The sequence below is a fragment of the Xiphophorus maculatus genome, chromosome 7, assembly GCF_002775205.1.
Source record: "Xiphophorus maculatus strain JP 163 A chromosome 7, X_maculatus-5.0-male, whole genome shotgun sequence".
Lineage (NCBI taxonomy): Eukaryota > Metazoa > Chordata > Actinopteri > Cyprinodontiformes > Poeciliidae > Xiphophorus > Xiphophorus maculatus.
Genome location: NC_036449.1, coordinates 26,920,192 through 26,934,962, shown reverse-complemented (window position 1 = coordinate 26,934,962; position 14,771 = coordinate 26,920,192). Strand labels below are relative to the sequence as shown.

The window sequence follows — 14,771 nt, the reverse complement described above, 5'->3', positions numbered from 1 at the left end:
AGTTAACAAGAAGAGAATTTCAATCATCATCATAATTGCTTTGGATGTAATCAAAGATTGAACCCTGGTTTATGTGCCAGGGCTTATCAGAAATTAACTCCTGGAGATACAGTATATATATCCAATAATGGACGAGATAAATTAAAATAGAGATTCCCGAGTCTGTCAAAAGAAAACATTCAAGGGAAAAAAGGAGGCTCAAATGTAGCATGGATGGCCTATAATACAGATGAAGGAGAAAGAAAATATGAAGTTTTTGTCTGATGATTTATTCGTACACAGAAGCAAACAGAAAAGCAACACTATTCTTATAAATATAGAAAACACATTTATTGTATTAATATGCTCCAATAAAGGCACTTTGTTTTTAAAAAAGTGAAAAGCATAATTTTGAACCTGAACACAAAACTGTTTGATGTTACAGATCTGATTTATGCCATGAGGACTGTAATATGAAAACAGTTGCCAAACATTTCTTCAGTTTTTTAAACAGTAAACAGCTGCAATGTGATAAATGTTTTTATAAGTTCATAAAATTAAATTTAATTGTGTTTTTCTTTCCAGTTCTGTAGTCAGCCACTGTAGCTGTTATCTCTGTGGAAATAAATTTTATTTGCAGTTCCACTTTACGTTCTTTGTTTCTTTAAGGATCATGTAGTAGAACTTTAAGTGAAGCTACTTCTTCTACCCCCAAACATCTACATATTTTGGATCTTTGCTTTCAATCCTAAAGAAACTAATGATTATCATTTTATGACTTAGATCTGACACATTAAGGACATACCCCTCGGTTTCATCCCAGCCCACATAACATCTGTGTGTTTCTGTTGTTTATGTTTAGACTCATCAAACCTTTCTAACGTGTCTACCCCATAAGTAAAGCGACTTTTCCTATGGATTTTTTCCAAACTCTACAGCTCCTTTAAGGATCGCTTCCTGGGGTCTAACAGGACACAGGATTTTAAATTCTTCACTAAGCTGTTCATTAATGTGCTGCCGCAGTATTTTACTTTCTGCGAACCCCCCCACTATGAGAATGTAGCCAATGTTCCGATTTTCTTTTAATATTTCTTTGAGACTCTTGGTGATGCCCTGAAGACTCTCATCATATAAAGATCTCAGTTTCTCTTTGGAGATTATGATGGTTCCTTCATCCCAGGAAACTCCTTGTACTGACTCAAAGTACGTTTCCAAGTCTTCCATTTTCTCGATAATTTGCCCCAGATTATCTGTACATTGGATCTCAAAATCCTCATCTACCTGTTTGACAGAAATAAAATCATACATTATCTTCTGAACTTCACTGGGATAATTTTCTTCATATTCATCCCAGAATCCGTCACAGAATATGTCTTTGAGAAACTCTTTGAACTTTCTCTCCACAGTTTGTCCTCCCATATTGTTTCCAGAGGCTTTGTGCAGCTCCTTTAAGGCTCCTCCTTCCAGGACTTCATGAACAGTGATGTCAATAGTTCCTCCTGAAACCCACAAAATGTGATAAAACTTTCCATATATCGTAGATCATTGTTAGTCTTCTACAACAATACTGTCACTATTATTAAATGTTTTACTATAGACTGTATCAGATTTACAGACACTTACCTCCACAATCAACAATAATATACTGAGTTCCTGGAGTCTGATCCAGTGAGTTACTATTGTGGTTCTGTGAGATGAAACCATCTGATGGAAGCTTCTTACACCAGACTGAAGCTGCTTCTGGTTCCAGTGCAATCATCAGTTTGTCTTCAGTTCCTTCAGTTACAATTCCTGCCTGGAAGAGAAATATAATATAATCAATGCTGAACATTTCAGAACTTTGTTGGTTTCTGTAAAACCTGATGTTACCTGAGTTGCAGCTTCTCTCATGAACTGTTTTGCTGACTCATCCCAGATGGCAGGAACCGTCAGAACCCAGGTGAAGTTAGCGGGAGTAAATTTTGTACCTGCTGTGTTGGCATTGATTGTTTTCAGTGCGTCATCATTCAGAAATCTCAGGGATTCAGAGAAAACCTTCAGAGCCGTCATTTCCTTATCATTTGCTGCTTTAATCTTAAGGTTCTTGTTAAGATCCTGGAAAATCATAATTATATAAAAAATATTTATTAAACCTGTATAAAATTGAAACTAATATAAAACAACCCAATGCAGTATTTTGGGGTACTTTTTTGGAGATATTGTAAAATTCTTAAAAAACTTTAATGCTTTGTAACTTTACATATGTTATTGTACTGTAATTAAACTATAACCCCAAACCTGACAAATACACTGGTTTTACTTCCTGGTTTGTTAGCTAGCCAGATTTTTCTCTTGCCCTTTTTTTTTTATTCTTATAACTATGAACATAGTTTTGGTTTTACACTGGGAACTACTCTAACAACAATATGAAAATTATTTAAAGCTGTAATTTTCAGCTGCAAAAATGTTTTCACTTCATCTACTCTACTAACAATCAGTAGCAAGTAATTACATTTTATATATACTTATTATTTTACTTAAGTCACCATGAGATTCTTTTTAGTATGTGGAAAATTTAAGAGTGAAGACCTTCAGTCAGCATGCATACGAGGGCCCCAAATGAGATAAATGAGGGAAAACAATATGAGTCCCAAAAGGTTTGGTTGGTGGTTTCCATGGTGGCCCTACCTGGGTTTACCCAGATAGAAAATCTACCTGGGAAATTGATCCCACATATGTGTGTTGATACACTAAATATCATACCTTCCCATTTAGTACTTGCATATATATTTTACCCAATGTCTGTTGGGATAGGCTCCACTCCTACCTCAGTTACTCTGAACAGGAAAAACAATCATTAACAATATTTAAATCTTCACTTACTTTATTGTTCAGGGCCATCTTGAATTCTCCAAAGAAATAATGTTTCTTTGCTTCTTCTCCTCTCATTTTGATGTATGCTGTTTTGGCTTCATAACCAAACTTCAGAAATTCTCCATTTTGATCAAACAAGATGCAGGTTGGAGTCTTTGGGGTGTCCAGTCGTTGTTCTGCTCCCCATCTCTTTAAAATGGGATCACTTTCTTTCTCTCCGGTTGAGATATTGTAGGCATATCCACTGTAAGCAGTACCAAAGTCTATGGCTATAACATAGGAGTCACTCATTGTAGAATCATGTTCTGCAAGTCAGGATGAAAACCAAAATACCAGTGGGAACGCTAACAACTCTTTTTTTTACTCTGAACTCCTCCTCCCTGGAGCCGTTTATCTGCTCAGACAGGAAAGGTTGGTTTCACGTACAAAAGCGTCAGTCTAACTTTTAAAAGAGGTTTATATGCTCAGGTTAATTTGACATTTGTATTGGTCACACTATGTTTTTATAAATATCACTTGTGATATTGTGAGACAGTTATTAAGAGATTAGATAAGTCCAGAATTGTTGAAGAATAAAACTTTCACTGTCTTTATACAAGTTTACTTAATACACCTTGTTTACTGCACTTTAAAGTATCCTGTCTGTTGCATCTACTGTTAGTGCTGGAATGTGAAGTTTGAAACTCGTCCCCAGGGGATCATGATACAACAGAAAATATATATTTTGCACTGTTTTGTTAGTAGATCAAGGGCCTGCAATGCTCAGTACTGAGAACCCAAATTTGATTCTAATAAGTGACTACAGAGGAACAGCTCAATCTTTGGTTGGATTCTACTCGGTTTGTTTTTTTCCTGTATTGACCAAGATGATTAATGCTTTTAATAAATAGTTTTAATTTTATTTGGAGACATAAAAATCATCATATATAAAAAGATGAGCTGACTTACCCATAAACTTATGAAGTAGGTGGAGGAAATGCAATATACTTTGAAATTATAAATGGTATTTTAATTATTTTTTTATTTTTTCCTCTAGCTCTCTGTGAAGGCGGACGCTTTTTTTCTCTCCTCCCTTTCCTGCCCTGCTGGATTTGTTTTTCTGTTGTCTTTTACTCTTTTTTTGGAGCCTTTCTTTGCACATCTTACAAATCTACAAATTATGGATCTGGTTAACTAGTCACTCAATACAATTGACATGACGCCGGCTCTGCCCCCATGCTGACATAGAGCAATCCTCCCCCAATCATTCCAGGGCATTTGTCAGCAACTGACCAATCAGCGTTCCAAGTACAGTACTCCGACAATATTGACAGTATCTACCATAGAAAACACGGTGGGGTCAGAGAGATTTTGAGGAAAATAATAGATAATCACGGTCCAACTTGACAGTGGGTAATATACAATCCCAACAGCCGTCACCCAGAACATACAGAGGGCCCAATACAATTTATTACATTTCCAAAATCAAAAAGGAGTCTGGAATAACGCAAGAAATGGATCATGGACTGCAGCCGACCTCACGTCCATTTGAATGAAACTGATGGATGGGAACTACATCGTTAGTCAGCACCACGAAGGTAACTGGTAGTAATTACCTTCAGTAACGATTCTTACTAATAACTCTGTGCTATCGACTCACAACTCAGTTAAATTAAAACAGCAATATTAACATCTAATCATTTCCAGATCAATAAGTGAAGGTAGTTATACTGGATTTTATGCGTGTAGATTCCAACGATACCTCTATGGCATCATGAGAACAGACTGCGCTAACTGCTATATTGGCATTTAAACACCGTTTCTTACTATTGTTTATTTCTAAGCATTTTCCTGAAGGCAGATTTTCACAAGCCGGTATTATTTCAGTAATTACTCACCCATTTTGTCCCGCAGCGTTCACACTTACATCCAATCAGACTTTTTCTCCCTCATTTGTCCTCTTGGTCTTTATTGTTGATTTCTCCATTATTTCCCGCTAATAACATTACAGATCGGACGTAGGACTAGTTACAGAATTTTCTTGCCCGCCGTCTTTGCCTCAGCATTGGTTTATAAGGCAAAATTGACTTAAAAAATGTCTAGGGTAACACATTCAGGTCCGTTAGTCTGCCTTAATAACAGTGTGGTTGTCGGAGGACTGCTCGAAGCCGGCGTCATGTCAATTGCGGGGACTTACCCAGCGAGGTACATTTATTTATTCATGATAACAGAATTTCTGCTGTTTGGAGCTTGCGTGTACCTGACATATTGACAAATTTGTGATGGACTTTGATGAACTACCGAACACTCAGAATGACATACTGTGGGACAGAGACGCATTTAGATGTGTGTTGGGGAGACTCTGGATTCCCCCGGAGGAGCTGGAACAAGTGGCTGGGCAGAGGGAAGTCTGGGCCTCGGTTCTTAGGCTGCTACCCTCACAAATCGACTCCAGATCAGCGGAAGAAGATGGATGGATGGATGGATGATACGTTTTCATCAATTTTAACTGGATATTTTTCCCAGAGTTTTGATTTCATTATATTTTTAAAGGAAAAAAGATACAACAGCAACAAAATGCTTAACATTGAGGTTCTGAAGGCCTCACATGTTGCCTCACCATTGGACACAATCTTCAGGAAGCAACATTAATGAACAGAAAACAGAGCACAAGAAATAAGTTTAAAAACAAAAGAATAGCACAGTCGGCAAGATCATAACAAAAGTAATGAATAATCCAGAAGTGATCAGAATGGAAACCAATAGAAAACAAACAACCAGCAGATTATGACACAATTGTCACAGAATAATTATAGGATACTGATTGTCATTAAATCCAATGAAGATAAAATAAGATAGTTGCAGAATCCTTACATGGTGAATGTTGTCAAAACTTTTAAAGTTTAGGAAACAAAGATCAGTTTGATAACTCTTCTTTATTACTGTGCTGTAAAACAAACAAATTTCCCTCAAGGAAGTTTCTGGTTTGATTGACAGTGACTTCTCAGGACACACAAAGATTAATAAAACAGGAGTGGCAGAAACCAGTTCAGCAGATCCAACACACCCACACACAGATATTTCCTTCTCATCTTTGACAAACCCTGGTGAAAAATAAATATACTAAGCATGTTAAAGTTTAGCATACTTGAGCACTTGAAGCCAGACTAATCATCAGTATACTTGAAGTGTGTTATTTTGAAACAACTAAGTTTGTACTTAGTGTATTTTAATAGTAATTCAATTGTAGAAAAGCACAATTTAAAGTGTACTAAGTTTACTGTCACTTGTTGTTCGTCCTTTTCCTTTCAGAAAATTGATGGCCTACTTGCAGCAGGGTTTGTTGGTCTCCTTGCAGCCCACATTGTAATCTTATGGAGTTTTGTCAAAATATGCAAAGAGTCTACAAATAAGCTGATCACATTTAAACTAATTGATAATGACACATCTGACACTTTTTGCAATTAGTCTAACTGCTACCTACAGTTTCATTCATTTGAAATTAACTAAAGAGCCACATTTTTAAAATGAAAATATAAGGGCAAAATCAAAATTAGTCAAAAGCAGCTAATTAGAACCCAGACTTCAGAGGGTTAAGAGATCAGGTGAATATGTTAAGGGAAGTTTGTAGGAGGACCACAAACAGAGAAATTTAATAATAGGGAGTAATAATGACAACAAATAAAACTTATAATAAGAAAGATCTGGACATAAAACTAAGATGGGCGCAATGGAAGAAACCAGCACTAAACAACAGAAACCAAGGAACGTAAATACTGAGAAAGTGTGACATGGAAACCAGGTGAGTCTAATCAAGGAATGCAGAATGACAACGTAGAACCGCAAAACTGAGTGAAGGACTAATACATACTAAAGATTAGTATTTATTAGGGAGAGAACTAAACAAAATATAAAGACTCCACAAACCTAAAGATAAAAAAATATAAACCAAAATTAACAGAGAACAAGAAAAAAGTAAAAAAAAAAAAGCAACAACCTTGAAACAAAGAAATTAACCTAGATGGAAAGACCTTGACAACAATAATGCACAACCTAAAATGATCAGAATAGAATAAATGGAAATCAAACACCACTGGATCACAAGAGAAAAACTGTCACAGAATAATTACAGTATATTGAAAGGCACTAAAGACAATGAAGATAAAATAAGATGGTTGCAGAATTTGGGAACTAAAGGTGTTTCCTAAAACATACGGGGTGAATTTTGTCTACAGATAAAACTGTTAAAGTTAAGAAAACAAATATCAGTTTGATGACTCTCCTTTGTCACTGTTCTGAAAAACACTTTTTACCCTCAGGTGAGTTCTCTGGAAACGCAAAGAACAAGGAAAGAAAGCCAGAAACCGGATCAGCAGGTCCAACACATCCACACTCTGCTGTTTCCTTCTCATCTTTGCCAAACCTGATATCAGCTCTAAAGTTTCTCCATGAAACTAGTCTTTAGCTAAGATTATTTTTTTAAATGTGATCAAAGAGGGTAACACATTTCTGGAACAAAATTTCTTTAAATCCATAAAAAAGAGACTCCTTTTGATAACAGAATGAAATATGTTTAACACTGATGCATGACTGTAGAAAATACAGGCTCTACATATCAAAAATTAGTTTAGGTTATTATTTTTAATCAGTCAGAGACATTTTTAAAAATAATTTCTCCTCAAAACAAATTCAGTTGTGAACTGTCTTGATCAGAGGTGTCAAATTCCAGTCCTCAAGGGCCGCTGTCCTGCAGTTTTTACATGTGCCAAAGGTACAAAACACTGGAATAAAATGGCTTAATTACCTCCTCCTTGTGTAGATAAGTTCTCTAGAGCCTTGCTAATGACCTAATTACTCTATTCAGATGTGGTGCAGGAGAGGCACATCTAAAAGTTGCAGGGCAGTGGCCCTTCAGGACTGGAGTTTGACACCTGTGGTCTTGATAGTGGCCTGTTTGCTGATATTTCATGGCACTTACTGTATTTTTTGGACTATAAGGCACACATAAAATCCCTATATTTGCCAAAAAATCGGGAATGCGCCTTATATTCTGGTGCGTCTTAACAGTATATCGTGTGTTTTATTACGACTTTGGTAAGCGGCGAAGCCACTCCCTTTGATTGTCTAAGCATAATCGCTGCTGGCCAGAGACCTCGTGGAGTCAGCTTTCTATGCTGTCTAGACAGACTTGTTTTGGGTTGGCAAACCACTTTTTCTGATATGAAAAATGGCACCTGTTAAGAGTCATGCTTACGACCTGGATTTCAAACTCAAGGCCATCAGCCACTCAGTACAACATGGGAATAGAGCAGCTGCGAAACAATTCAACATTAATGAATCAATGGTACAGATGTGGAGGAAACAAGATGATGACCTGTTAAATTCTGACACTGAAGACGAGGAATTTGATGGAATCTTAGAAGATGAATGATTGAAAAAGCGAGTGTACTTTTTGTGTAATATTGACAGTTATTGTTAATGATTTGAATAAAGTCTGACCTATCCGACTACTGTATTTTGTTTCGCTTTATGCGCCTTATAATCCAGTGCGCCTTATAATCCGAAAAATAAGGTACTATAGAATAGCTAGAGGATTGAGGTCATTGTGATTGATGATAAATCACGTTCTTACCAAAGACCAGCTGTGTATTAATGAAAATACCACATATAACTTACATCAGTTAATGCAGCAGAGTGTTGCATGTATATTTTGCATGTATATTTACTCGTTCATTATTTTGACAAGTTGTCTGAATGGCACCATTTTATGTGAATTTTAAAAAGCATTACCTAGCTGTTAATACTTTGAATACAACGTGCAACTGCTGTCGAGTTACATAGATGCAGCCACATAAAGAAAAAAAGGTGCAGGAAATATTGGTGGGGACATGCCTACACCAGTCCTTCAGGAAGTTACACCTATGTACATGGATATTATTGAACATTTTTACAAGGCAGTCTCTGTGCTGTGGTGACAATGGAAACAAGACTGGAAGGAGTCAAAGGACGAGGAACAAGGAACACAGGTGGGTTTAAATACACAGGGAAACAATCAGGAGAAACAAGGAACAGGTGTTATTAATTAAGGGGTAGAGAGAACAACATAGAGACTCCACAGACACAGAAACCTAAAATAAACACACAGAAAAACGAAAAACTCAAATCACTACACCAATGAAGTTTATTTCACACTTCAGGTTGCAACAAAACACAATACAAACCATTTTTTACAGTGAAACACTTAACTGTTTTTTTTTTTTTCACTCATCCATACCGCTTCCATTGCCCCCCACCCCCTGCAATGGCACTGTGCCCCCCTAGGGGGCGCGCCCCACACTTTGGGAACCACTGAAGGAATACAAGACTTAAAACACACAAATACATGCACACACATTACAAGGTAGCCTCTCATGTGAATCATTGACTAGTAAAACATAATAGCTAATAATCAATAAATGTATGTAAATGTAATAAAGACGTGGATAATCCCTTTGTCAAAACCAAACTTCTAAAAGAAACAACTTGTCACCAATGCGCCATTGGCATAATTGGGATGGAGGCAAAAGACAAGGGGGCAAACGTTTTCCAAATATCATGGTTGGAACAAGGTGTGAGGATATGTGTGTTTTTGGTTAATTTAGACCCCATGCAGTGGCGCAAAAAGTGAGTATGCACCGTTTGCAACGGATACTTGCACTAGAGGGGGCACAAAAACGATGTGGGGAATTTTTTTTCTAATCAGCATTTTATATACTTAACAGCTGTTTGTGTATGAAATGATCAATAACAGAGGAACAGCACTGATTAGGCCCTCCTACCAGCCACTCTCCCCTCCTATTCAGGTAGCTTGGGCACACGTCCCATTGAGAACGCACTGAGGCGTATTTGTTTTCTTTTAAATTTTAATTGTAGTAATGCCTCGACAACAGGGAGCTAAAGATGGGGCGGCAAAAAAAAAAAAACTCTGGGGCACAAAATAGAAAATGGAAGAGGGGGAGGGATAAAGATGTTGGAGAGACGAAGAAAAGCTTTTCAAAGTGACTGAAAGACAGTAGGTAAGTAATGTCAGTGTATCAACAAGAGAGTGTCTGGTAGACACACCTATCACACACATCTCAATAATAATTGTAATAATAACCACCCAAACAAAACACAGGAAATATTAAGGTCAAATAAATTGCAGGACCTAAATAGAACCCCCCTCCCCAAACCCCACGAACTGACCCTGTTGTCATGGTTGCTTAGAGACGGAGCCGCGGTGAGCTGCTATCAACCCACGTCTTTTTAAAATGTCCACCCGATGCTACACCGTCCTTAGAAGCAAAACCTCTGGCATAAATACAGATGGTAGTGGGAAGACACACATTCCAGGCTAAACAATTACAGTGAAGCCCATGACATGTTCGCATACTCCTCAGAAAGTATGTAGTTGCGCCCCTGACCCCATGTTATTGTTTTCAGCTGTGTCTCGTTCCCTTGATTATCTCCTCTCCTCATACTCACCTGTGTCTGTGTTTTCTCATCGGATCCTTGTCGAGTATTATCGTACGTTATAGTTTTCTTGTGTCATTGTCCTCGCTGCGTTGTCCCTGTGTCATCTCTTCTAGTGCTACCCGTGTCTGGATTTCTGTTCACTTTTTGTTCATTAAAACCATAATTTTCCACTACAACCTGGGTCCACCGCATCTAATCCTGACCACCCAACTAACCATTTTATGACACAAGGTTTAGTAATACATTGCAGCAAAGAAAAGACAAAGATTAAAGCAAATTTACAGAACACAGAAAACAGGTTTCTGCTATATAATATACTCAAATCAATGTGTTCTTTGTTTTCTAAAAGTGAAAAGTAAAAATGTGAACCTGAACACAAAACAAGCTGATAGTCATTACAAATAAGATAAAACCATTATGGCCTGTGGTATGACATCAACCTTCAACTGTAAACCACTGCAGTGTGATATTATAAATGTTTCAGACATTCTTGAACTCAAATTTAAGTGTGCTTTTCTTTCCAGTATTCAAGTCAGTCCCTGTTGCTCTAATCGCTGAGCCAAAATTTAGTTCTATTTTCACTTTACGTTCTTGATTTGTTTTAGAATTACATAGTTTAACTACAAATGAACCTATTTCTTCCACCCCACTATCATCTACATATTCTGGATTTTTTTTTTCAGTCCTAAACAATCTAACACTCATCTGTGTCTGTTTTGGATCTGCTGCATTAAGGAGATGCTCTCTGGTTTCATCCCAGGCTACATCTTGACCTACTTCCAGCAGTTTTTTAAAAATGTCCTTACACCACTCTTTTCCATCAGCTAAGAGTTTCTTCTCTTGTTTATGTTCAGACTCATCAAACTTTTTTAACACGGCCACCCCATAAGTAAAGCGACTTCTCCGACATGTCACTATCTTTGGGTTTCTTCCAAACTCTACAGCTCCTCTAAGGATCGCTTCCTGAGGTCTAGCAGGACACAATATTTTATATTTTCCTACAAACTGTTCAATAATGTGCTGCCGCAGTATTTTACTTTCTGCGAACCCCCCCACTAAGAGAATGAAGTCAATTTTGAGATCTTTTTCTAATATTTCTTTGAGACTCTTGGTCATGCCCTGAAGACTCTCATCATAGAAAGATCTCAGTTTCTCTCTGGAGATTTTGATGACTCCTTTATTCCAGGAAGCTCCTTGTACTGACTCAAAGAACTTTTCTATGTCTTTCTTTCTCCGCGCCAGTTTCCCCAGATTAAATGGACATGGGATCTCAATATCCTCATCTACCTGTTTGAGACGACTAAATTCAAATATCATTTTCTGAACTTCACTGGGATATGTTTCTTCATATTCATCCCAGACTCCATCAGTGAATATCTCTCTCAGAAACTCTTGGAACTTTCTGTCCACAGTTTGTCCTCCCAGGTTATTCCCAGAGGCTCTGTGCTTCTCCTTTAAGGCTCCGTTGTTCAGGATTTTGTGAACAGTGATGTCAATAGTTCCTCCTGAAACCCACAAAATGTGATAAAACTTTCCATATTGTAGATAATTGTTAGTTTTCCACAACAATACTGTCACTATTATTAAAAGTGTTACTATAGACTGTATCAGATTTACACACACTTACCTCCACAATCAACAATAATAGTCTGAAATCCTTTAGTCTGATCCAGTGAGTTACTATTGTGGTTCTCTGTGATGAAACCATCTGATGGAAGCTTCTTACACCAGACTGAAGCAGCTTCTGGTTCCAGTGCAATCATCAGTTTGTCTTCAGTTCCTTCAGTTACAATTCCTGCCTGGAAGAGAAATATAATCTAATCAATGCTGAACATTTCAGAACTTTATTGGTTTCTGTAAAACCTGATGTTACCTGAGTTGCAGCTTCTCTCATGAACTGTTTTGCTGACTCATCCCAGATGGCAGGAACCGTCAGAACCCAGGTGAAGTCAGAGGGAGTGAAATTCTGTCCTGGTGCCTTGGAGTTGATTGTTTTCAGTGCGTCATCCTTCAGGAATCTCAGGGACTCAGAGAAAACCTTCAGAGCTGTCATTTCCTTATTATTTGCTGCTTTAATCTTAAAGTTCTTGTTAAGATCCTAGAAAATCACAATTATGAGAAAATTTATTAAACATATGAAATTTAGTTATTTTCAACTTCATTGAAAATGTGTAAAATCATCCATTGCAGTGTTTTTTTTTGTGTACACAACACTAACAAACACACTGCTTTTACTTCCAGGTTTGTGAAATAGGCAGATTTTCCACAGAAAACATTTTTCTAATCTTATTCCTTCTGTGAACAAATTTTGGCTTTACACTGGGAACAATATAACAAATACTTTAATTTAATAACTGTAATTTTCAGCAGCCTACATGTTTTCAGTTCATCTGCTCTGCTAACAATTAACTGCAAGTAATAAAATATCACATATTATGTTTCCTGTGATTTTACTCAACTCACCATAAGCTTCTGTTTTAGTGTGTGGAAAAGACAGGAGTTTAGACCTTACTTAATGTACTAAATATACTGTGTAACATACATTTTCATTTAGGTCCTACACAGGCATCTTACTCAGTGTCGGTTGGGATAGACTCCACCCCTTCCTCAGTTACCTTGAGCAGTAATTAGAAAATATTAAGAATAAATATTTAAATCTTTACTTACTTTGCCATAGAGAGCCATCTTGAATCCTTCAAAGAAATAATGTTTCTTTGCTTCTTCTCCTCTCATTTTGATATATGTGGTTTTGGCTTCATATCCAAACTTCAGAAATTCTTCATTTTGATCAAACAGGATGCAGGTTGAAGTCTTTGGGGTGTCCAGTCCGTGGTCTGCTCCCCAACTCTTTATTCTGGGATCACTTTCTTGCTCGCTGGTTGTGATATTGAAGGCATATCCACTGTAAGCAGTACCAAAGTCTAAGGCTATAACATAGGAGTCACCCATTGTAGGATCGTGTTCTGCAAGTCAGGATGAAAACCAGAATACCAGTGGGAACGTTAACAACTCTTTTTTTATCTGTCAGCTCCTCCTCCCTGGAGCCGTTTATCTGCTCAGACAGGAAAGGTTGGTTTCACATGCAGAAACTTCAGTTTAAGTTTTAAAAGAGATTTATATACTCAGATTAATGTATGTCTTTTATTTCTACCACTCATATAGTTGTGTATAAATATCACTTATAGACTTGTGATATTGTGAGATTTTTGTTTGGAGATCGAACATCATTAAAGTTCCACAGCGAAAACAAAACTCACTGTGACCATACAAGTTGAGCTGCTCTCTGTGTTAGTAGATCTAGACTTTAGATAGATCTAGGCCATTCTGACTTGGGCAGCTTGCAGGCTCAAATTACCAAGTTGTGTAATTTGATCTTTGTTAGCAATTTTCCTACTTTTCCTCATAAAAACATTATTTACATTAATTATGACATCAACAGCTACACAACATTAGTAGTAAATAATTTATGGATGTACAATTGCATGTGCAAATGTATAATTATAACCCTTAATGTGATAAAATAATTTAACAGGGTTCTTTTTAAAAGTTCTAGCATTTGTTACTTTAAATAAAAGATGAAGATCAAAAGGTTTTTGTCACCTGCTGGGCCTCTTCTGTTTAGGTGGAATAATTCAGCAGGTCTGGTAAGTTCAGTTTTCAAACTGTTTTATTGAGGAATCAGACATAAAAATTGAAACATCAACAATACAAATTTGTCCTCTTTTTGATGTGAGCATAAAACATAAAGACAATACAAAATCAAAACAAAAATGACATAAATAAACAAGGACATTCTCTAGACCCTCCTCCCCTTTCCCTAGGACTTAGATCTTATCACACCGAGAATCAAATCAAATTCTCTACAAATAGAGTTATCAATATATTGCCGAAGGGGTTGCCAAGTTCTATTGAATCGCTTTAAGTTATTTGCTAATGAGAAATGTATTCTTTCCAGATGAGAGAGCCCTACCAGTTCCTCCAGCCACAATTTAACCGATGGAACCTCTCAATACTAGCTTTTTTCCTATGTTAAAGGCATAAGATAATAATTGTCGTTGGTATTTATTAAATTGAGAAAGCTGAACAGAAACTCCGAGTACAATCAGAAGTGGGTCCAGCCTCAACTCTGTGCGGAACGTATCTGATAAAGTTTTGAATATGCCAGACCAAAATGTGGTTGCAGGTCTGGTAAGTTTAAGCTGTTATTTCCTCTGTACTAGTTTTTGGATTTAAAGGGGCAGCATTGTGAAAAAACGACTTTATTGAGCTTTATATCATGTTACGATGTTGCTTCCTCATCCAAAACATACCTGAAGTGTTAATTTGATTAATTCACAGATGTGTGAGAAATCCTTTAATCTCCATGGCAACCATTCAGCTGTGCAAAACACCTGGATTAATCTAGCAACACCTTCGAGGTGTAGCTCCTCCTCAGAGCTGCAGTTTCCAATCTTCCACCTCAAAGA

The 14,771-nt window shown here is 37.0% G+C and overlaps 1 protein-coding gene across 3 annotated transcripts; it reads right to left on the bottom strand.

Annotated features, from left to right (window-relative positions):
- Nucleotides 1-5: 5 nt before the first annotated feature.
- On the bottom strand, nucleotides 6-13,291 carry LOC102218061 (heat shock 70 kDa protein 12A-like). 3 transcript variants are annotated; one of them, XM_023336674.1, is made up of 4 exons: nucleotides 12,973-13,291; nucleotides 1,849-2,073; nucleotides 1,603-1,774; nucleotides 6-1,478 (listed from the first exon to the last, which is right to left on the bottom strand). In XM_023336674.1, the coding sequence occupies exons 1-4, from the start codon at nucleotides 13,252-13,254 to the stop codon at nucleotides 892-894; spliced, it is 1,266 nt and encodes a 421-aa protein (XP_023192442.1). In that variant the 5' UTR covers nucleotides 13,255-13,291; the 3' UTR covers nucleotides 6-891. The 3 variants fall into 3 exon arrangements, with proteins under 3 accessions (XP_023192442.1, XP_023192441.1, XP_023192440.1); XM_023336673.1 differs by lacking the exon at nucleotides 12,973-13,291 and adding an exon at nucleotides 2,842-3,156 and having other exon boundaries at nucleotides 28-1,478; XM_023336672.1 differs by lacking the exons at nucleotides 6-1,478; nucleotides 1,603-1,774; nucleotides 1,849-2,073 and adding exons at nucleotides 9,134-11,810; nucleotides 11,933-12,104; nucleotides 12,179-12,403.
- Nucleotides 13,292-14,771: the final 1,480 nt, after the last annotated feature.